At 50.1% G+C, this 23,366-nt stretch overlaps 6 protein-coding genes across 6 annotated transcripts; 2 read left to right on the forward strand and 4 right to left on the reverse strand.

Moving 5' to 3' along the window:
* Nucleotides 1-910: 910 nt before the first annotated feature.
* QC762_511820 (uncharacterized protein) lies at nucleotides 911-4,681 on the reverse strand. Its single transcript, XM_062891578.1, has 9 exons — nucleotides 4,463-4,681; nucleotides 3,586-4,408; nucleotides 3,402-3,520; nucleotides 3,276-3,348; nucleotides 2,973-3,211; nucleotides 2,715-2,903; nucleotides 2,254-2,643; nucleotides 1,543-2,191; nucleotides 911-1,481 (listed from the first exon to the last, which is right to left on the reverse strand). Exons 2-8 carry the CDS (start codon nucleotides 3,737-3,739, stop codon nucleotides 2,132-2,134), a joined length of 1,224 nt encoding a protein of 407 aa, XP_062742232.1. The 5' UTR covers nucleotides 3,740-4,408; nucleotides 4,463-4,681; the 3' UTR covers nucleotides 911-1,481; nucleotides 1,543-2,131.
* Nucleotides 4,515-7,287, forward strand: QC762_511830 (uncharacterized protein). Its single transcript, XM_062891579.1, has 11 exons — nucleotides 4,515-4,840; nucleotides 4,894-4,981; nucleotides 5,037-5,332; nucleotides 5,396-5,526; nucleotides 5,576-5,703; nucleotides 5,761-5,891; nucleotides 5,944-6,061; nucleotides 6,120-6,267; nucleotides 6,294-6,558; nucleotides 6,615-6,669; nucleotides 6,727-7,287. Exons 1-11 carry the CDS (start codon nucleotides 4,707-4,709, stop codon nucleotides 7,102-7,104), a joined length of 1,872 nt encoding a protein of 623 aa, XP_062742233.1. The 5' UTR covers nucleotides 4,515-4,706; the 3' UTR covers nucleotides 7,105-7,287.
* Nucleotides 7,288-12,795: 5,508 nt separating this feature from the next.
* Nucleotides 12,796-13,120, reverse strand: QC762_511840 (uncharacterized protein; the record flags this gene model as incomplete). Its single annotated transcript, XM_062891580.1, has 2 exons — nucleotides 12,796-12,975; nucleotides 13,049-13,120. 2 exons carry the CDS (start codon nucleotides 13,118-13,120, stop codon nucleotides 12,796-12,798), a joined length of 252 nt encoding a protein of 83 aa, XP_062742234.1.
* A 752-nt stretch (nucleotides 13,121-13,872) lies between these two features.
* QC762_511843 (uncharacterized protein) lies at nucleotides 13,873-14,422 on the reverse strand (the record flags this gene model as incomplete). The annotated part of the gene is given in 2 exon segments (XM_062891581.1): nucleotides 13,873-14,067; nucleotides 14,072-14,422. Coding segments are annotated over 2 exon segments (546 nt in total).
* A 3,589-nt stretch (nucleotides 14,423-18,011) lies between these two features.
* On the forward strand, nucleotides 18,012-18,751 carry QC762_511850 (uncharacterized protein; the record flags this gene model as incomplete). Its single annotated transcript, XM_062891582.1, has 3 exons — nucleotides 18,012-18,122; nucleotides 18,188-18,280; nucleotides 18,350-18,751. The coding sequence occupies 3 exons, from the start codon at nucleotides 18,012-18,014 to the stop codon at nucleotides 18,749-18,751; spliced, it is 606 nt and encodes a 201-aa protein (XP_062742236.1).
* A 359-nt stretch (nucleotides 18,752-19,110) lies between these two features.
* QC762_511852 (uncharacterized protein) lies at nucleotides 19,111-21,572 on the reverse strand. The gene is made up of 4 exons (XM_062891583.1): nucleotides 20,532-21,572; nucleotides 20,398-20,481; nucleotides 19,417-20,344; nucleotides 19,111-19,332 (listed from the first exon to the last, which is right to left on the reverse strand). Exons 2-3 carry the CDS (start codon nucleotides 20,419-20,421, stop codon nucleotides 20,021-20,023), a joined length of 348 nt encoding a protein of 115 aa, XP_062742237.1. The 5' UTR covers nucleotides 20,422-20,481; nucleotides 20,532-21,572; the 3' UTR covers nucleotides 19,111-19,332; nucleotides 19,417-20,020.
* Nucleotides 21,573-23,366: the final 1,794 nt, after the last annotated feature.

The following is a 23,366-nucleotide window of genomic DNA, read 5'->3' on the forward strand; positions in this document are numbered from 1 at the left end:
CTATCGCGCTGGCGGACAGGCACTGCCTGATCCAGACCAGGTCCTGCGAGAAGCTGAGCCGGTAGAGGCAGAAGACTATCAAGTGGAAAAGGTGATGGATTCGACCATGATGGGCGAAGAAGTCAAGTATCTGGTCAAGTGGGAAGGTTGGCCGCAAAGGAGACATTGGACTTGGGAACCTTACGATCACTTCTACAGTGATGGAGCCAAGGCGGCTTTACAAGCCTTCCACGCTCTACACCCCGACAAGCCCAAGGACCGACGTCTGGAGGTCTAAGGCCATCATCAAGCTCGTGGGCGAGCATGAGAAGGGGGGAGATGGTGTCACACGGCAAAAGCCAACCACCCGCAACCACGGCCAGCAACACTGCCGATACCACCGCAAGAAGGGGTAACTGCAAGTTGTGAACCTCTCGTTGAAAGCGAGGCAGGCAATCTGAAGGCATGGCGGTTATCAAAGGAAGCCCACTGGCCCCTGAGATATTGAGGAACTTGGCAGCGGCTCGAGGCCACTGGGCACGGACCACCTGACGATGGATAAATACGCGTCTCTGAGATCTGTTTGTATTCCTAGACGTTCTTCTTCCTCATCACGCTCTTCGAGGCCATTGAAGATCATTAGCCTGAATTGAACCATGAGTTCCAAGCCCTGATATTACAGCCCTTGTCACACTGAAAGTGATCTAAACTATTCTATAATAGACAGTGGTTGATCACTGAAGCCAGCCATGTTGTGACAGGGCTCTCTGCTCGTATGGATGGAGAAAGGTGGCAAGGCGTGCTTGTCCGGACCGTGGGGATGATATTTCAGGGGAAGGCCGCATGGCGGTGGATACGAAAGGGACATATTAGCTCTTGAAACATACCTAAAAAGGAGTCCAACAGAACCAATATCTCAAGCATTTCAACGGAGAGATCTAATTATCCAGTCAACACAGTCAACTACTGCCTATCCCCATCCGCCAGCTGGACAAATTCCCAGCTCACCACGTCATTCGGCCCTGCCGACCTCAAATGCAACTCACTGCCACTGGCGGGATCGAGCACGACAACATGAAGACTATCGTCCCTCTTCCACCACAACTGATGCCTTCCCTCAGGGGCCACTCTGTAGCTAAACCTGTCCTGCTTTACATATCAAACTCTCCAACCATCAGTTTAGCAGCCCATCGAGACAGGCGTCCTCCCACCCGATAACCAATATTCATTCGCACAGCCGGATGCCGAAGCGAAAACCAGCCTCCCTTCTCTTCACATTCCCAGTGCCAAGTATCCTTGTGAGTGCGTAACGTGTCATGGGGACTAGCGCCAAGTTGCCGTCGCGCATGGCAAGGACCAAGCCAGTGTTGCGATCCCACAGAATGTATGTGTGTCCAGGGTTTGTTTAGAATGGCGCCCTGAATGGCGGTCGGGCCGAAGAAGCTCACTGGAGGCGAATAGGGAGGGGGCTCGTTTGGGACAATGGACTTTTCCACGGTCATCTAAGTTCAAGCGGTCGGTCGTCAGCGCAGAACAAGAATTGAAGGACATGGAGAGGCATACCTTGACTATCAGGGAGGGTTGAAGAGCTTACGTTACACTGCTGGGGGGCAGAGGTGCTGTTGAAGTTTGTGGCCTTGCGGATGGAACCGAGATGAGGTTTCAAAGAAGATGGTTCCAACGAAAAGTATTTTTGATGTCAAGCATTAATGCCTAAACGTTTGTCATGTGTGGGGTTGGAACTGCATTTTGATCCTCGCTGGGTATTGGCCATCAAACGTGCTCGGTGTCCTGTCAAGATGCATGGTTCCGTAGGCCTCCATTGGCACACATGAAGTGTGCTCGTTGCACAAACGCGCCAGCTATTGTCCACAACATGGCATTGGTCGACCAGGTAGGTTTGGGTCAGGAGAAAATAGTGACAAGGAAGAGAAAACAATATATCAGATTGAAGACCTCGGTTCAAGACTGAGATATCATCACTGGCCAAATCCCCGAAAAACAGTCCCTCAAACAGTAGCCCTCTTTTCACAGAACCAAAGCAGCCCAGATATTATCCCGTGAGAGAAGCCGGACTTGACAGGCTGGCAGCACAGTCATGACCAGAAGAACCTGTTGCATGCTTGGTTGTTACGCCCACCGCCAACCGCGTCTAAGCATCGACGACCTTGATCTGAGCTGCCTTAGCAAAGTCTTCGGCTTCCTTGATAATCTGCAAACTCTTTGTCAGCTCCATTGAAATGGATAAGTACCAATTTTCTGCAGAAAACCTACCTCGTCATACTTTGTGACAGCATCCTGAATGCCATGGCTGATGTTGGACTTCCGGATAGCCTGCAATGGTGAACTCGTGCCCTTCTCAATCTTGTCAATGGCCTTGATAACAGGGTCAAGAGACTCTCCCAAATGCCGGAAAGTGTCCTGAATCAACCGGATCCCCTCCACCGCCTTTGTCATCCTGGTGATCAAATCATCAATCTGAGCCTCCAAGGCCGTGACAGTAGTCTGGCATTTGAGAACATCCTCCGTCTCCTTGTTCTGGGTGGACCACTTGTCCAACGCATCCTTGAAGTCTTTGAGCTTCTGGTACAGGTTCCAAGTACCCGTAGGGCCGCTGAGCACATTGACCCAGAACTTCCAACCCTTGGGGTCTCCTTCCTCTTTCTGGAACATGCACGAAGTCAGTGACCTTTACAACATGTGTAGAATGCGCTAATGGCTTGGATTGAACTCACCAACTCCTTGCTCTGCTTATCAGCCTCATCCTTGGCGTCCTTGAGCTTCTTCTGCAAGTCTTCCAGTTCATGGTTCAAGTACACCATCGCATTCTTGTAATGCTTCCCCCCAGAATCCGTCACCGGGCTTAGATACTTGTCATTCACAGCGGTGACCTGCTTCTTGTTGGCCTCGGTTTCGTTGAGGAACTATCATCCATCCGACAGGTCAGTCATAAGTTCTTTCTCTGCCGTCCCAAACATCAAGATGAATCTCACGTCTTGAAGGTCTTTCCTCAACTTGTCACTCTGCTCTTCCTTCTCCTTGGCGTCCGACTTGAGCTCCTCCAGTCTTTCCTTCGCGAGCTCCTTCGCCGCTTCGAAATCATCGTCAATGCTGTCCTTGTTCTTGTACTTGTCCGACGTCAGCGTCTTGAGCTGCGCGCCGAGGCCATCGTCGGCTCCGAGGGAGGTCTTGGCGTTGACAGCGTATTTCTTCACCAGGGAGGAATAGGAGACTTGAGAAACGTCAGTCAGAATGCCAAGGGCGTGGGTTCAAAATGGGGGGTGGAGAGAACTCACAGACCCCCTCCATGGGCCCACTGCTGAACTTGTGGCACGAGGAAGAAACAGCGACTAGAGCATCTTTGGTATCCTGTTCACATGGTAAGCACCTATGCTTTCCAGGCTGATGGCAAGGTGTCATACCTCGTAGATCTTGGGAAGGACCGCTTCCAAAGGCTTGAACCGGGACTGAGGGAGCTTCTTCTGGAAGTCGGCATCATTATCGGGGTACAGCATTCCGCACCAGACATATGTTTGGATGGCTGAAAGAACCTTTGTGTCAGTCCCAACATCAACGACATGGTTGCACGCAGAGTGGTAATCGTACCGTAGAATGGGCTCTTGTCGCCATTGAAAGTGACCTTACCGTCTGCCTTCGCCGTTCTGAGGAAACGATCCGGGTGCGTTTTGAGTTCAGCCTCGAGAGAGTCCTGCAAGGTCTTCTCTGCTGCCTTGGGGTCGTTAGTCCAGTCGGTTGACATGTTGAAGGTGAATGATTGTGGACGAGGTAGAGATATTGAGTGCGATGGGTTCAAAGTGTAAATGTTGCAGATGATGCCACAAGAGTAAGACGGAGGGAAGGCAAATGTCGCTATATAACCTGAGAATGCTGTGAGTCTGCGAGGCGTGCTGTGCTACCTTGGACATGCTCACGACGTCAGATCATTGTCAAACAACAGGAGATCGCCGACCAGGTCGTCCCCGAAGCTCGTATGCACTCTGCAGGCATTCGGGCCGTGATGGTATTTTGGAGACGATGATTGATTCACAAGATGGAGTTTCAGCTCGACTCGCTGTGTTGACGTAACGGTGGCTCAAGGTCTGGTACACGTGTGGATCATCTGGAGTTGTAGTATTCTTGTTACGCGCGATAAACGGTTGCTGATGTCTTCGAGGGCGGGTGGTTGCTGTATCGTGGATGATGATTTCACGAGACTGAAGCTGTAGTTGACCCATCGTGACCCGCCTTTAGCGGCGAGATTGGTGCGATGTGCAGCTGTCGATCTGTCAATTGGATTGATCGACATTCTGTCAACACATCTCTGTGGGCTCAAGTGGTTAGATTTGCGTGCTTCAAGAACCAAAGCGGGGAACCCTACAGTGGGTGAATGGGTGAGTGGCTGGCTGAGGATTGCGGGTTGAAGGTATGTCTTAGAACTAAGTGTCACCAAACCTGCAAGTTATCGGGAGTGACGCAGGCATACCTGTGTGGAGCATCTACAAGAAGGTGTCCATTGGGTCAAGCGGGCTTGCCGGGGGGTAGGTCCCCGTGTTGATCTGGAGTCGAGCCGACGAAGCATGGACCACGTACAAGAAGGATAAAAATGGCTTCTTTGACAGGAGAGTTGTATCATCAAGCACTTTGTTTCCAGAACTCTTTGCTCTTTCAAGCCCCGAATCGCCAACCGTTGTCATACATCACGCATCATCATCATCATCATCATCATCATGGCTTCCTTCCCCGATTTTCAAATCCAAATCAAAAGCCCAGGCGGCGAGCCGTTCCCTTCCATCTCTAGCAAGACGCTGGGTTCCGATGTGGAAAAAGCAACGTTGTCCAAGCTCAGGGGCCTTTGCCGCATGTATGTCAAACATCTTTGGGGGCCACGGTGGGCGGAATCTAACATGTCTTTAGCCCAAAGAAATACGCCTTCAGCACCAATGGCAAAAATGCCCTCTCCGACAGCACGTCTCTCAATGACTACATCCACTTGACCCCTGACGTAAGATGTTTATTTTCTACAAACCTTTGTTTATCTTGGCTGACCAACATTGCAGAACCTTGCCAGCCTTTCTCCCGAAGCAAAGGCCACCGAGAAGGTAAAGGGAGCACCAGCTGCTGAAACGGAGGAAAAGCCCAAGCCCAAGGGTGTTCCTTTCGTCACGGTTCATCTCGTCTCCACGGTCGTGGCCAGCAAGCCACAGGAGAACGTCCCGCAATCCACTGTGATCTCTGATCTCAAAAACCTACTCGGAAGCGCTGGCAAAGGAATTGATGGCGGCAAACTCGGGAATACCGCCGAGTTGTTGGGAAAGCTTGACTCTCTGCAGCAAAATTACGCGACGGCAGCTATGTATGTCTTGTGCAGATGGCGACATATTATTAACAATGCTGACATAGACTTGTATCAATACAGTTCCAGGGACTACACCGAACCCGCCGATTTGACTGAGACGCAGTGGGAGAATATCCTGTTCAATAACCGGATTCTGCATGGCTATACCCACATGCCAGGCACCGGGCTCTTGGTCAAGGCTCCCAAGAGAGGTATGTTGATCCTACTCATTGCTGGGATCCAATTCCAAGCTGATAACAGAAGCCTTCTCAATCCGTCGTCCGCTCCAGGCACCTTCTCCGGATCTCGGCGAAGTAGCGAAAGCCCCAGTGCCAGAGGAAAAGGCACTCGACAAGACGAGCGACAAGAAGGCGGTGAAGGAATATCTGGTTTGTCAAACTCGCATCTGATTGCCACCCACAGGTAACTAACATGAGGCCAAACAGAACACTGTCCCAGGCATTCCATCTTTCTACATCGATGACGACTCCAAAGTCACCGTCACCGAAACCAGGACTGCGTTCCAACGGTCCATGGCGCGGGAAGGATTCAGTTCCACGGCTATTGAAGCAAATGCGTCAGTCACAAACTCACTGCTGGTCTTGTACCCATGGCTAAACATTGCGTAGAAGCGGGAGCCCGTTTGGCAAGTCGATCTCTGCTTCCGCGGCCCTCTCCGACGAGAATTCCTACAGCAAGAAGAATCTCACTGAAGAGACCGACTTTACCTTGGAGGTCGCTTACAAGGTATGTTTGTCATATGTCGAGGTAGACTTAGACGTCCAAACCACTGACCTTGGAACAGTTCCCCCGCGTAGCCATAGACCTCTCCCCCCGCTACCTCCAGCTCTCCGACGAGTGCGAGGAAGCAATCAAGAACATCAAGAGCGACTACGACAAAGTCCAGTTCATCAATGACTACGGTGCCACCTTCCCTCCCAAGCTCCAGACAAGTCCATAAGCTCATACTCCAATACAGGTGACGCATTCCCAACCAAGGTCGTCCTCGGCGGTTTCCTCCGCAGCAGCCGCCAAGTCAAAGTCAAGACCAACGAGCAACTCGATGCAGCCAAGGAAGAGACCAAGAAGGCCGCCGGCCTCAGTTTTGCCTCACCCCAAGTGAGCTTTGGGGTGAACTACGCCAAGAACACCAGTAACACCACGACGACGACCCAGGGCCAGACAATCGGGAACGCTGCCTTGACCTGGGAGGCGCGTGGTGGAGACACTGTGCTTTGTTCCAAGTGAGTTCCAGCTCCAGCCGTTGTCGCAACGTACACACAAGCTGACTCCCACAAAGCCCATCTGCCTGGGCCTCAACCGTAAAGGACTACCGCTACTGGCGCATCACCGAGGTAAGCCTTCTTCCCCTGACACATAACGAAATCCTGTTCTAACACCCGTAACACCAGCAATCCCAAACCGTCTCCCTCGTCCGCTTAATAGACGGCATAGACCCCAACATGGCCCACAAAGTCGAATTCCCCAACCAAAAAGACGACAAGCTCTCCGACAACGGAGACCTCCCCGAGTCAGAGCTCATCGACAAAGCCACCAACCTCCTCATGGGACCCCCCAGCTCAGTGCCAATGCAAATCGTCCTCAAGGCCTACCGGGAAGACACCGACAAAAAGGGCTACCACGCCTGGCTGAAGAAGGAGCATTCCGCCGAGTACGACGACCTGGAGATCAAAGACCCGGGGGCTGGCTGGGACAGCCTGACGGATAGTTGCAAGACTTATTTCATCATCTATGTGTACAAGGCGAAGGACAAGAAGGTTTTTACTTGAGACGTGAGGACTGGGTGGCTGGACAGCGAGGGGGATGCAGGCGAGGCTTCCTGGGGACGTTCAACGTCACATACATGACATGATCAAAGTACAACATACCTATTGGAAGTATCTCCAGACTCTAATTAATCCCATAGTGTGTCTCAAAGACAATATTAATATGATAGCCTACCATGCTACAGCAACACATCATAGCTGGTACGTGAACATGGCAGTCCTTCATAAAGGACACGTTATGCCCATGAACATGTTAAAGAGTGTTACTGGTCGAATAGCATACTAGCAGATGCAAGTAAGGGTCTCTACCAATACAATGAAAGAGCCTTTTCTTAGCCACTGATAGGTCCTACTGATACCCTCCTCCTTATATATTTACTTACTCTCTCTATAATACGGTAAAAGGACCTGGAAGAAAATTAATAGGCCTTGGAATTATCTTTAAAGGCCTGAAAATTGTCTTTCAAAACTTGTTCTTATGATATTTTAAGGACTTTTGTCCTGCTTCTAAGGCCTATTGAATATATTTCAAGGGCTGCTAACTATCTTTCAATATTTAATAATCATCCATCAAAATATGGTTAAATTCTCTATAACCGGCAGCGGGGACGATATTGTTTAGATGAACAACCAGTGAGTGTGTCCTTGAATAGGATTACGTCCTACGTGTCATAACAGGCTACGTTGCTAATAGTAGTCAGAGTGGTGTCTGTATTTGTGAGCAATAAAGCGAAGTTGCTTGGTCGCATGAGCATTTGTTAGCAAATGACACAGAACTCTAACCCAGCCAAGGTCATACGAATGACTGCACAGCCTGTGAGGCGGTTATCCTTCGGAGCTTCAAGGGTGGCGCTGCCGTTCTATCGAACACAGCCCTAAAATCTTCCTTTTATTCTTGTTGCACGGAGGTCCCTTTTTGTGGAAAGCTTTCGCTCTGGCTTTAGCCTCCAAGCTCCCTTCGCTTCCTATTGAGCCATTTTTATCACTGTCACCGCAAACTTTGGATTTACGCCAATCTCCTCCGTGACAGACGAAGCCCACGCCCAAAACAACGACATTAAGTCTCCCACCCAGAAAGGACTGCACATTCAAGACTCACTAGAGCCCTCTATCTCTCTGTCTGCAAACCCAAGTACTCTGCCAATCTATCTTGAGGACGGAAAACCACTCTACTTTTTCAATGAGTCCCTCTTTGTCAACTTGCCTATCTGCAGATGGTTAATTGCGGATGCCAGGAGGAGCTCGCCAAGTTGGACAAGCGAGTTCCGTGGAGGTAGAGTCTACTAAACCACCTCACATCACTCATATACCTTAGTCTCACTAACCTTTTCCCGAAAATAGTTGTCCCTGACACATGGTCGATGATGTGGTTGGTGATGTGGTTGATAATTTGGTTGATGAGGTGTATGTACTTGATGGCCATATATAACTATAACCCCTGTAGGGGTAAATACGCGGATATCAGGAAGGTAATGCGCGGGTATAGATTCTCTTATAAATGGAAGATGGGGCTTACAAAGGGGTGAACATTGGGTTCACAAACGGAGGAAGATGGGGCTCACAAACGGAAAATGGGGCGCTTCCTGGCCCAATCATAGGTTTAAACTCTGTCATGATCTATCTATTTGTCCTTCAGTGCAGCATCGAACCCTGGCCTTTTTAGCAATCTCGCGAACTATGCCCACTATCGTCACCTCGTCATTCCTGATATGAAGTGTCTGTTCTGTCTTCAACATGAACGAATTCATTTCTCCCGTATCGTCCTCGCCTGGTTCCGGGTTGAACTCGTAGAAATGGACATCGCGTCCAATTGTGACTGCCGGCCAAATACACTTATTCGGGTCCTTTTACTCCTTCGGACGCTCTTCCTTCTTCGCACGCTTTCTTTTGCTACCCGTCTTCGGGTTCTTATCAGTAAATATGCCACACTCTTGCTCCAACTGTCTCTTAGTTTTCTCCCAAGCCTCAACACCGCAGCCAGTCTTCTTGTCTTCAAGAATGAAAACGGGCTGAAGTTTTCGTTCACCACCTGGAAGAGTTGTCAAAATCTGGACCTTGCAGTCCTATCGTTCTAGGGAGCCGGCGCACGATGGTAGCTGATACCCCCACGAAAAGCCATTGTCTTCATCGAAAAAGCGGGGAAAGATATTTTGCCATATGTGATCCACAAAGCACTGGCACGAGGTCGCTGTATGCGGCCGCAACAGTTACGATCTCCATATATTATATTCGACATTAGATACAACCTAAACAGCAGCTTATAGGTGCCTATTCCACCAGGCAGGGGGTCGGGTATGCGAGGCATTTTGATTCTAGGGTGAAAAAGCTTGTCGACGGTGCTTGGCGGAAGTAATGGTCTCTCGCAGGTTTCAGCAGGCCAGGATTCTTGAGGTAAACAGATCCATCGCAACAACCGGACTTCTCTCCGGACATGGACTGTTTGTATCTAGAATGCAACACCGTCTTGACTCAATTCGTACCAAAAGTACATTTCCTTGTTTTCTTCTTTTGCTTTTGCACCTAACAACTTGTACACCTCATCTTCACATATTACTCATTCAACTCTTAAGATAACGTGGTTTATAAGCGAAAGCGCCACACTCCCTGCACCCACACTGCAAATACAAGAACAATTCCACCAAAACAGCTCAAAACAATTAAAATTACTTGGAATTATCTTCCTCAGACGTTTCTACAACTCTCTGACATGTGCGCGCATTATGACCAGGCTCGCCGCAGTTGCCACAACGTCGCGCACGCGTCTCGGTCCTCGGCTTCCGACCACTACCTACCTGCGTTTCCTCCATTATCTGCGCCTCAACATCTCTCTGACCCTGCAAATCCTGTGCACCTTGTACAGAGAGTGATCCTCCTTGCCGAACACGTTGCTTTTTGGCCCTTCGGCGCTTGCTTAGTGCTTCATTTGCTGCTCGGAGACTCTGGTTCTCTACCTTCAATAATGCTAACTGATGCATTATCCTGGACGTTCCTTTCGCAAGGACGTCAACTGCCTTTAAAATCTCAGTTGGAGAGCTATTCTGATGCTGTGCAATCCGAGACTTGATGAGATTAGATTGTGAAGAGGCTTCAGTTGGGTTGTTTGGCGTTTTAGAGACCCATCATAAACCCCGTCTCATCAAAGTTGTAGATGTCCACCTCCAGAATACCATACTTCGCAATTGTGTTCCGTACAAGTGTAAACCAGCCGCCAATAACCTCTGGATCTTCGCTAGATTTGAAAGGATTTCCTCCTCGCTTGTCTGGTGTGGAAGATATGGCCAACCGATTGCTTGCCGAACGCGATGCGGGACGCGTCGGCGCGCTCTGGGCGCACAACTTTGTTAAACGGCAACCAGAACTCACTACGCGTTTTAATCGGAAGTACGACTACCAAAGGGCCCTATGGTCGATAATATATTGAATAATAACAGACTCTTCTAGAGTAGTCAGCTTCCGCGAGTTGGCTGAAATATCGCGTCGTGATGGCTGACCCTGCTTGCGGCGACCCAGCTTCCGATGATCGACAGAATAGATCTTTGCTGCAGCTCTTAGGCTTAGTTTCGGGTCATTCCTCATCGCTTCGAGGGCCAAGATTATGCTACTTTCATCGTTTTTTTGAGGCATGTTCAGTTGTAGAGAAGGAGGATGAAGAAGGGAGATGTTACGTGTGGATCAATTGCGTGGCGCTTTCGCTTATATGGCGCTTTCGCTTATAAACCACGTTATACAAATAACGTGCGTGATAAGCGAGTTAGCCAGACAAGCGAGTTAGCCACTTTCTACTATCTCACTATAACTACCCTCAATTGCGCAACCATAACACTAAGAAATAACAATAACTGAATCAGAAACAGATGAATCAGATGATTCTGCAGCTGTCACGGCGCTGGTTGGTTCCATACTGCCACGTGCCCCACCTACCCGGTCTGGCAAGATGGGTTGCTCCTGTGGGTGCTTATTGCTGAGTGCAAGGCCACAGGATTGTAATTCCTTTCTTTCTTTCTTTCTTTCTTTCTTTCTTTCTTTCTTCTTTAGATCAAAATCCTATGAATAAGCAATTTCTTACTTGTGCCTTTGCCTCGGGAAACGCTGCCCTCACAGCAGCCTCCTGGCACGTACGTGCATTATGGCCAGGCTTGCCGCACACACCACAGCACCGAATCTTCGTACGAGACCCCCCTGCACCACCACCACTTTGTCGTATTTCCTGGGCTACCTGCTCACCCACAGCCTTCTGATCCAGTAGATCCTGTGCCTCTTGTACAGTAAGTGACCCTCCAAGCCGCACACGTGTTTTTTTGGCTCTCCGTCTCTTACTAAGCTCCTCATTGGCCTTGCGTAGCGAAGAGACCTCTGCACGGAGAAGAGCTACCTCGTGCATTATACCCATTGCTCCCTTAGTAAATTGGTCCACAGCAGCTAGCATTGAGGTTGGAGAGCTGCCCTGATGGTTGGAAATTCGAGTTTTAATAAGCGCTGACTGTGAGGTAGCCTCCCGAGGGTTGTGTGGCGTTTGAGAGACCCAAGGTAGTGCTGTGGTTGGGCTCGAGGCTGGAGGTGTTGGAGTCCGAATACGTACATCTAGCTTAGATATCACCCTCTCTGGGTCGTACGGTACAAGGCCGGCTCCAGCAAAACCACCCTGGATATTCTTTTCTGTGATCGAAGCAAAAAATGCTTCTCTAAACGCACAAAGAAACTCCAACTTGCTGATGTGTGTGATGTTCATCCGCATCAACTGCTCAATCTGGCGGCTATACGCCTTTTTCAATGGCGCAAAACAGCCAATATCCAATGGCTGAAGTATATGGGAGGAGTGCGGAGGCATACATAGTGTAATAATGTTGTGCTCCCGGCAGTAGGTTTCGAATTCTTAGGAGTGGTGGCTCTCGTGGCCGTCAAGGATTAACAGCCGATATTTGCCCTTCGTACGAGATGCCGTGTGAAAATCAAAGTGCCGAATCCAATCTATGCCTTTTTCATTGGTAGTCCAGCCATTATCGGTTGTTGCAATGCGCCAGGTGGCTGGAATATCTCGTCGTGTAGGCCGGCCAGCGCGTCGGTTTCGAAGGGTATCCTTATTGATGTTGTAGATCTCTGCTGCGGCTCGGTTACTGAGCTTTGGGTTCCTTTGCATAGCTTCGAGTGCTAGATTTACCCTAGCTTCGTACGAAAGGGTTTCCATTGTTGGTTGTGGAAGAATTTGGCGTTTTGTGTGGAGGAGGCATGTCGCATGGAAAGTGGCTAACTCGCTTGTCTGGCTAACTCGCTTATCACGCACGTTACCGTCGAGGCCAACCGATCCAAAATGGGGGCTAGCCTTTGTACCTATTGCAGTAGTTGGAGTCCATGATTTGTGTTGCCGGCATTTGCAAATGAAAGTCAATCTGACTCTGATTTAAAAAAAAGTCGAGTTTGATCAGTTGTAAGTGGCTTGAAAATCATTGACGGCTCTCAGGCGCTTATATTCTTGCTGAGCTTCTGGGAATCTTCTTCCGTGTCAGTGTCGTCCGGTAAATATGTTAACCATACATTTCTTCGTGCCAACCGTGGGCAGCCAAGAGTCGAGTGGAATCGAGATAGATGATAACCAGCACACAACACTCACCAGAAATCATCCCCGTATCCATAGCCGGCAAGCAAGTCCGGTCAGGCCACGAGGTTGAGATCCGGTGTGGCGGCTGTGCGCCAGACTCATGGCGCAGCAGAACGGATAGGTGTAGAGACAAATGTGTTTGTGCCAGACTGAGGCTGGGCACCACAATGGCGAAGGCGTGTGATCGAGACACTTAAAATTGCAAACGGCTGGCCGTCGACGGCAGCTTCAGTGCCGGAGGCGGGGAAGTCGAGCTCCATTCGTGAATCCTGAAGAAGCTTTGTCGAGTGTTACACTGAAAACAAGTCGATGAAATCGTAGGAATAGTGCGAGAAGGTGTGTCAGACGTACCTCGGCATCCTCAGTTGAACCACTGAGGGCGACGGCAGACTGGTTAGCCGACTTTCTTAGACCACGACCCATTCTGTCAAACAGCAAGACGCGATGGTGGTGGGTGGTGGGTGGTGGGCGGTCGGTGGTCGGTAGAGAAGAGAGAAGTTTTCCTTTGCCGGGTTGTGGAGGGCAGAAGCAAGAGAAGGAAATGGGAGGGAGAGAAGAAAGTGGGAGGGAGAGAAGAGAGTGGGAGCAAAAGAGGGAACGGGAGAAGGGATTTTATACCTGAGCAGCGAGGCAAGAGTGGGGCAGCAGGGCAGAAAAATCAGACAATAGGCAGGGCCCCTAGCAGGTGAATAGAGTGAATAGGCATGCACCAAGAGGGACGAATCGACAATCAAGGGCGGTCTAAGGAAGGAGCAACGTCGACTCGAGGTTGGGGGGGCAATGAGATTACATGTAACTGGCTGAGGAAGGAGCGACCAGTTCGGATGGAAGCCCGTCGGCCGGGAGGTACGCGTCATTGGCCAGTCTGCCAGGGTGATGAGTCCTCAGCTCTAGAGGAAGAAGCTGGAAGGCGGAAGGGAAAGGAAGAATCACGAAGCGGTGACATCAGTACACCAAAACAGTCGGAAGCGGTCAGAAGTCCAGATTGCTTCTTGTCTTGTGAGATCGATAGCATAACATGAAGTACAGTCTGGAAGGCAGAGACTTGGGCGGAATGTCTGTTGTTGATCACCAGGGCACTGAACCCAACATTTCAGGCTCGCTTGGAGTGCAAAGGGCCAGTAATGACGGCATCAGGGGGCCTCGAATTGATAGGTACACATCTTTACTCTTACCTATTCCCCTACGAAAATGACAAGTTCCTCTTCCTCCGACCCAGGCGGGTCACCGTCTTGACCATTCTCTTCCATTTCTTCCACCACATTGTGTTTGAAATCATTGGCACGAGTCGTCTTCATGCCTTCGATTGTATCCTTGATGGCGTTGATCTCATGCAAAAGCCTGTTCCTAACGTTTGCAACGAGGTCAACCTACTTTTTTGTTGATGCCATCCTGGGTGTGTTCAACCTCCAGCTGTCTGTGCACATTCATCACGTTGGCGGTCCATTTCTTGTTGTGTTTCTCCAGCTGGGCTTGGATCTGGTCGAGCTTTGCTTCAGTATGCAGCAAAACGCTTCTGGACTTTTTATCTGTAAAGTTTGGGTCAAGTACCGGCATATTCATTGCTCTTACCGGTCGAGCCTCCCCAGGCTTGGGGTTAAGATTAACACCAAGGGACTTCCAGCTGCCAGGTGTGGATTCCGCGGCCTTGGTAGCTTTGTGATGTGCTTTTTTTCTCTCTTTCCAGGCCTTGCGTTTCTTCTGCAATCTCTGTTCGCTTGCCATTGTCCAGATTTGTCGCAAATATCGTTATCCTGGCGCGGCAGGAGTCTGAATAAAAGAGTTCACAAGCACCCCACCTGGCATCCCTCAGTTGTCAAGTGATTCTGCCCACCCACTCAGCCCAGACACTCCCAAGTCCCTCTCCCCTATCCCGGCTCTGCTGTTTTCGCAGCCGGTCCAGGGCTGGAATCCGTCCACCACCGGTCATTCTCGCTGCTCATGATTTCTTCGACCTTCCGCCATCACATCAACCACCACGCATCATTTGGTTTCTGGCATCCGGCCGCCAACACCGATCCATCCAGTCTCATACCTCCTCCGGACCTCCACGCCGGTTTGGACCGTGGGCACTGGTGTCTCGCTGTAGTGACTCGCTGTCGGTTACCACCCATCTTGCCTATATATACGCCTCTCGAACTTGGGCGACTATGGTTGGCACCGAGCATACAGATGGTCCCCAGCGGAACCTCTGAGGGCGCAGGGACTTGTATGCGAGGGTTGAAAGGGACCCCTATGGAAAGTTTCTGTGGGCCTGCGACGGTCATGTCGTTGACTGGGGTCCCGGCCGAGGTGGGCGTGTTAGCTTTACTATTCTTGTGGGATTCTCGTCGTGGTTGGGCTTACTCAGTGATTTTATTTCCATTGTCCTGATTGGACTTACAGACAAATCGACTGAAGCTTCCGGATCGCCTACTCGATATTAGCGATTCCCCCGTTCGACAGATATCACCGACGGGGGTTTGACAATAATTCCGTGCCGCCCCATTCCGATGAGAACGCTTGAATTCACGACCAGGCAAGTTCTCCCACTGTTCTACCTTGCTTCTTACTAACCTCGGCTCTCGTGACAGCTTCCTCGATCTTCCGACGGCCCCCCGACTTCTCAAAAGTCCATTCGCGAAAGTTTAAGCACAACCGGAGAGCAAGAGTTGGTCAAATAGTCCGAACTACCACCCAGAATCTTGAATTCTACGCCAGCGTGAAGTCCTGCTGCTTTTAGCTACGTATTGGTGGGGGTGAGGTTTGCAGTGGAATTCTTGATCAGACTGTTACAACCTGCACCAGGAATGGATACAGACTGCAAGGCAGTACGCCGAAGGTGAATATGACAGGATGATCGAAGGTTGTGACAAGCGTCTCAGACACGGGTTCACTGTCAACAACAGGTTGTTCTAACAAAGAGCTACTGAAAGTAGATTGTAGACAAATGAACTTGAATTGCTTGCATGAGGAATCAGATTCCTCGACACGGGGAGCGCCCGGCGCTCCCCCCTATTTATGTGAAGCTATCTACATATGTTTCTGAGGTATCCTTGTACCTTGCTCAGTGTGCTTGTATTGCTTGCTTTTGGTCGCGGCCAACAGACCATGGCCACCGCTAATAGACCATGGCCACCGCTAACAGACCATGAACTCCTTGCTAGTAAGACTCCTTTCTTTCTGACAGGTACCACCCAGTGGTTCCTGTACAGGGGTATTACGCTTGGGGCGTAACACAGACTTGACAGTGTGAAAATTCAAGACTTGAGTAAATAGCTGCAAGAAAAGTATATCGTCACAACATTGCTAGTCCTCATATCCTGAGTGTCTTGGGTGTGGGTGCTGTTGAACTGATGAAAGACGGAGGTGGGTGGCGGTGTATTGTGGCTGGGGTGGCTGAGTGTGTTGCTTGGGGTGACACTTTAGAAATTGGGATCTGGAAGAGTTTGTGTTAGAAATGGGAGAATCGTGGGGGGATTTGAAGGAGATGACAGTTCTGAGGTACTTGTATCAATGGGGGTTATACTGGAAGAAAAAGTTGATCAAAGACTTCTCCTACAATAGATGATGGGAGTTCCAGCATCGGGGCTTCTACAAAATTATGATATGATAAGCAATACCGCCAAAGATTGACCAGGATTGAGAGGGAAAACGAGGCTTAGCCTGTTTGTTGGTAGTACTATTCAGTGCTCCCGAAGCAAAGGGATACCGCCTTTGTATCCACACTGTTGAAGTAAACAGAACTTCCAAGATGCAAGCAACAGTGATGATTGAACATGATGAAAGGGTCACAGCTTTATAGTTACACGGAGACAAAAATACTACCTGAGCTCAAATGCGTGCAGCAAGGGGTATCATTCTGTATCTATCACCAACGCCGCTGATGTCCTGGTCCAGGCTTCAGATTCCACGAGAAATTGAACAGCCCAGGGGCAGTATCCGTTTTGCCATCCGAGCCAGCCGGTTCCAAAGACCGCAATGCCGTATGTCGTGATAGCTAAACCAACAAAGATTGAGTCTGATCTACTCGGTAACAGCCTTCAAAAGCGGTGTGGTTCATAGGATGTCAGTATCCTTCAGCTCTTACGCATATTCAAAATAAAATAAACCGATTAGGACGATCAAACGTGTACTTATTTTCATCCGCAAAATGGCCTCATCAACCAAACCACACGCCACCCGAGCTTTGTGCTCCTCTGCTTCATGTTCAACAATTTGCAACTGGGATTTCAGTGTGGCGACGGGGCCGAGTGATGCAAGCTAGCCCATATGCTCACTGAGGTTGGGATTGGTGACAAAATGCACCATCTTATCGACACCGTGTTTCATGATGGCGAAGAAATATTTTGACATGTCGGGGGTAATGGGGTTTCCCGTGTCAACAGCGGCGGCGGTACCATCACCGCAAAATAGTTGATACGCATTAATAGATTAACACATACCATGTAATAAATGATGCTTTAAAAGAAAATTAATAGGCCTTCTAACTATTTTTAAAGGCCCATGAACTATCTTTAAAAGCATGTTAACCTACTTTTGTGTGTCAATCATTTTGTGGTAAGGGTGGGCGGTGGTCTTGAGAATCTCGTTTTTGATGATGACTTGAGGGTTGAGTATATGGGCTGAGAGCCCTGGATCAACGTTTTAGAGTTGAAACAGCAGTGGAATGGGGAGTACTGTGCTTTCCTTGGTTTGGGGGCTGGAGATGACGATATCGACAGCCGGAAGACAGACTCTTACACCTTGGGACGTGGTCATTATGCAACGTAAAGGTAAGGAATTTAGGACAGTCAGTCTATGACGCAAAAGCTTGACCTAACAGCTGGTAGGGATTTCTGAACAACTCATGATGAGTAACTGCTTGTCTCTACAAACAGTGTCCCAGTCATGGTCTGCAGCAGCCCAAGCTCACCATGGATATGAGTAAGATGCATAGTACGTTACGGTCATCGCAAGGCCCCATGCTCAAATAACACAAAAGTAATGTTCAAAGTTCCAAAATAGTCAACGGGCAATGAGCGGTTACTTGATGCTGTGGAGTTACCTCTGACGACGAGAGGTCCGGCGGCCATCTCTGCGGCCCTTCCAGTAACCTCACCGCCCTGGAGCAACCTGGAAGCTGTCATCTGCGCAGACCCTCCAGCTGTCCCGCAATACTCAGCCTGGTCATTCACCGTGCTCGCACAACAACTGTTGACTGGCCTGAAAAGATCGACTCACTGGCAAACTCCCCCGCCAACACCACCTTCAACCTTTTCACCCTCACTCTTCTTTCCCTCAACAATCCTCTCTCTCCACCTCACAAGCTCTCCCTTTTGACACTCTCCCAACCATGATTCCCGACACAGGTAACAAATACCGCGGCAAGGGCATCAGCCACGCAGTCCCCAAACCCACCGCCAGCTCATTCACGACTCCTGATCCCGCCGAGATGACTTCCGCGGTAAGTCCTCAAACACATATTTGCCCTATCCATAGCCTCATCCACTAACCCAATACACCCTTCAGCAGACCTCCACCTCGACCCCCATCCCCGACCCGTCCCCCGATCCCCCCGCCGACCACCTCGACTCAATCATCGAAATCAGCGACGACGACGAAGTAAGTCCCCTCCCTCCTTCCCAACACTAATACACCCGGTACCAATCACTAACCACTGTTCGCCCACAGGCCGAGATTCACCCCCCTGCTTCTCCCACCAAGAACCGCGCCCCTCACACCAACACCTCTCTTCATGATCTTCGTGGTCGTTCTCGTCCGCGCGATCCCTCCAAGAAGCGCTCTTCGTTCGCTGATCCCCCTCCTTTCTCTATGGGCCCCCTCTTGTCAACACCCCCCAGAGTCCCCGCCTACATCAGAGCCGAGCAAGCCAAGAAGCATCTCGTCTCCGTCCTCCTGGAGGACGCCACAGATGAACTTTGGAGACTCAGCAACACCGTCTCCACTGCGAGATCGACTGCTAGACAGGGTGAACACGAAAAGGTGGACAAGCTGCTCTATGACCTGTCCTCCCAGGCTTCGAGGTTAAAGCTCAAGTTGAAGGAGGTAGTAGAGACCCACAATCGGCGCTGAGGGAGAGCTTGTGGTGGAGGATACAGGTATTCTTTGTGTTGGTTCCATTCTTTAAGAAAGTAGATAGGAATCTGGGGTAGAGGCCTGAGGGAATCAACACAGGAGAATTGGTAGATACCTTTACCATTGCCACGTGCTCAGACTCATTGGATATTCCATGGAACTGTACTTGTCAATCTCAGAAGGTACATTGGTTGTCAACGACACCATTCTCTAGAGATGTAACGTTTGAAAAGGTCTCCTATCCTTCTGCAATGAACCTTCATCTTTTTTCACTCTTGAAAACATAACACAATTCAAAGCAAAACAATACCGCAAACCAAAAGAAATGAGCACCTCAGAAAGAGTTGGTATCAACCGCTCAAGTCGCATGTAGCATTTGGGTATCTCTAAAACCAGCACTTCCATAGCCCCAGTCCATCCCGGCTTGCCTCAAATGCCTGTAAAAACAACTTCAACCCAGTTTGCCAGCGATCCTGCCCAACTCCACCCTCGAAAACTCCAACCCTCATGCCAATCCAACAAAGAAAAGCCAACCAAATCATGCAGATATCTTTTGAAAGATCAATGGTCAATCAAACCTCGTCATCATTCAGCATGCGAACAAACTAATCAGAGATGTCAGTTGAGGCATATTTGTGAAAGAAAACAGAGAGGGTACTTACAGCTTACTGGTTGACCTGGCCGCTCAAGAACATGGCCAGGAGCATATTCAACTCCTTGACCTCGCTCAAGGCGCTCATTCATGGCTCACAGCCATCCTTGTGGGCCTTCTCCGACTTGTCCTGCCGAACAGCGAGACTCATCATGCCAGACGTCAGGGCATCATGGTGACCCTAGCCAGACTTCATCTCCTTGCGGAGACTCTTAGCCTCGTTCTGGCGCTGCAGATCGTGGTTCTGCTTCATCAGAGCAGCCACCGACAGCTCCCCCGAGGCCTGCTCGGCACCTCCCACAAGAACAACCTGGGTCATCACCTCCTCAATCTTTGCGAGGTGAGCCTCCATCCCAGTAAGACGCTTGGTTTAGGCGGCCGCCTCGCCTTCGAGCCAATGACTCTGGCCCTAAGGCCCTCGGCAGCCCCGTTCCTGTCGCAAGCGGACGAAAGTCCATCCTGTCGCTATCGCCAGTAAAGACCAAACTCCTCAAGCTTTTCCTTCCACCTTCTCAACACCGTCCCGCAAGAACTTCGCCGACACGGAGGTCATGTCCTTCTCAGTCTTCAGTTCTTCCACGTCGCCCTTTTGCTCCAGACGCAGGAGTCCCAAGTCATTGACGAACGTGGAGTAGTTCGTGTGAGGTTTGGATTTCCTCCATCTTCTGCCCCATCAGAGACAGGCCAGCCCCAGCAGCAAAGGTTTCCATGCCTATGGTGTTCTGGGGGTCCAGAACAGCATCGCACATGCGGTCGACATTGTAACCCATGTATGACTGGCACCTCTTGATCAACTCGGGGGAAGGTTTGTCGCCCATATCCAGGGTGTTGGACACAAGCTCGAGAACATCCTCGGCGCTGTCGGAAGAGGCATCATTGTGATCGGGATGATCGGCGGGGAGGGACTCGGCGGCAAAGGGGCGAGTGGATTCGGCACACTAACTGATGTTAGAGGTGTAAAATGACATGAAAAATACGGGACATTGCATACCTTGTCTTCGGTGTCAACCGACATCGTACCGTCCTCGGCAGGGTTTTATGCGGCGCTGTCGGCAGCGGCATCGGAGGAAGCACCCTAAGTCCAGTCAGCAAGGCACAGAAAAAAAAGTTGAGTAAGTCGACCACCAGACATGCCTCAAGTTCTTGATCACCGCGCCACATCAACCGGGACCCCACTCCACCACATGACCTTCGCAGGCCCAGGATATTATATTAGGGCTCTCTTTCAAAACTCTCGCATACTGGTCCCTGCGCCCTCAGAGGTTCCGCTGGGGACCAACGAATGCTCGGTCAATCACAGTGCCAAACGTGGTTAACCAAGTTAAAGAGGCGTATACACAATTAAGCAGTGGTAGTTACCAACAACGAGACACACGAGAACATCCGACTCAGTATTGACCGGCGATCAAATCGAATCAAGGGATGAGTCTGGCTATCAGTGTTGGCAGTCCCGTGCCAGATCCAAGTGCGGTGAGACGAAAACAAGAGGAGGAGCATATGTGTAGGAGAGGCAGTCTGGGGCTGGGCATACCGATGACGAAAGGTGTAGGGGGTCGGGTACTTACATTGTTGGCACCTATCAACGCCACCACAAACTAGTCGCGGCGTTCGTTATGGCCCTCACGCGCCATCTTCAAAAAGCTCGGGTTTGTTGGCGTCGCTTGCAAAAGCGGAGAAGTTAGCGGTCGAGTCGCTTGAAAACCCCAAACAATTGGTGTGACAAGGGCTGTAATGTCAGGGCTTGGAACAGTGGTTCAGTTCAGCTAATAATCTTCAGTGGCCTCAAGATCTTTGATGACCCCTTCTTCTGGCTGTCTAGCGAGCCGGTATCTTATCTCTCATAAAATGGTCCGCGCCACTAGCTGCCTAAGGCTGTCGCCAAGGTGCCCATGGTGTCCGTGCATACCAATCTATCCTTTGTTCCGTTTGCCTCACTTCCTAACGACTGGCTCATAGCCTGCAGATACCCCTCACTTCCAGTGGTGTTGGTAGTATTGTTGTTCATGACCTCAGGTGGTTGGTCCTTTGCCGTGTGACAATTGGTGATCCAGTCGCTTGAAAACGCAGAGGAATTGGTGATGAAGTGACTTACAAACGGAATCGGAGCCGGCAGACGACAAAGTTGCAAAACTGAAACTGGGTTGCGAGGCGCACAGAGAAGAAGAAGAAGAAGATGGGAGAGCAGTGGGAAGTTAGAAGGAATTAAATACCCAGGGCAAGCGGGGCACCTACAGATTGCAGAATCAGCAAGGACCAGCAAAATCAAAGCGGTCAGCCTAGCACCTTCCATCGGGAGGTTACTCCTTCCCTCTAAAAGATGTATGACCAGACGATTTGACGGAGGGCCTACGTCATCAGGGAAGAAGCAACTTAACCCTGCAAATCAGACGACCAGAATCCAGGCACCTGACCATTGAAGTTGCTCCTCGAAGGCTAGAGCATAACGCGTGATCTTAGAAGGGTACGGAATCCTGGAAGGCTACGGAATCTTTGGAGAGAAGCGGAACCTTTGGCAGGAGCACTGTGCCTGAGAAGAGAAGTCGGTGGAAGGGCCTCCAGATAAGCCGATAGAAACCTACCCTTTAGGAGGTATCCAACTTACGGCTCTCTTCTTCTGACCTTCATCAGAACAACCAACAACCAACTCCAATCTATCACATCGTCTCACCAACACTCACCTCGCCATCCACCCACACCCAGAATGACTACCAAGCACAAGACCGAGAAGAAGCGATAGGCGTGGAGGGTGAGAAAAAAAGGCACAACACAAAGCAGAATGGCTTGCCCGTCAGGTGCAACGGGGTGACAAGAAGCCTGTCCCCATTCCAGTATGAATAGCCAGCAAACTTTCATGTATGAGTACTTCTAACCTCAACGGACAGCCCAGGAAGTCAAAGACGGAGCGCCATCTCGATGCTTTTTCTCTGGAAACCGAACGCCAGAAAGTCGAGGTCGAACGACAGAGAGCCGAGATCCAACGCCAGAAAGCTGAGATCAATTCTCTGAAAGCCAAGGTTCAGAGCTTGAGCAAGAAACAGCAATCCGACACGGCGACAATAATAAAGAGGATTGACAAGGGTGGATCGACCTTCCAGAGCAGAATCAACAAGCTGTACCACATGATTCCGCGCCCAAAGGAACCAAGGCCGTGGTAGAGAGACTGGAATGCTGGTGTATATCAATTTTTGGGGCATGGCATGACTTTTTTGTCGGGTGGATGTCGAGAAAGTAGATTGTTTGTTGGTTCCTGAGGCACAGTTCAGGGGTAACCTACGAAATAACATCTATGTTGTCACGGTAACTCAAAAGGGGGTGCCAAGCCCATAACAATTTTCACTTCCAAAACCGTCAACTAGTGCCTCATGATGTTCATTGAGACCATCATCGACGACAAGTTGCCGACACATGATGGATCGATTTGAAGGCAATTTGTCGCTTTCTATCTTCATGGCCGTCCACCTTCATACTCCAGACGCTTTCATTCCTCTGGATAATACACAATTATATAGAATTAAAAAGGGTGCCCAAAGGCATCGCCCATGCCTAGCTTAGTGTGACGAGGGAAATTCCCAGCCAGCCCTGTGCTGGAAGGGCACGATTGGTCGATTGCTCTAACCCACTTATTTTTGCCCTGCCTCAAGACTGCACACAAATTGCTCTAGAATCCTATTCACTTGTTGATCAGCATTGTCACTCCTCCTGCTTGGGATCTCCCCCGCTTCCCACAAAAGAGAAAAGCAAGAGATATCCGAACAATACGTTCGCCCTCTGCTGCTTTTCATCGACACGCGCAACACCAGGACTCCACAAGTACCCCATCATCGTCACCCCAATTCCTGTCCAGTCTTCACCGTCGTCATCTGCTGATTTCATCATCGCAGCTGAACCACTGACAGGCGTTTCCGGCAGGACTCAAACCCGAACTCAACTCTCATCCCATTCACCCAAGCGCCACGATGT

The sequence above is a fragment of the Podospora pseudocomata genome, chromosome 5 (assembly GCF_035222375.1).
Source record: "Podospora pseudocomata strain CBS 415.72m chromosome 5, whole genome shotgun sequence".
Taxonomy (NCBI): Eukaryota; Fungi; Ascomycota; class Sordariomycetes; order Sordariales; family Podosporaceae; genus Podospora; species Podospora pseudocomata.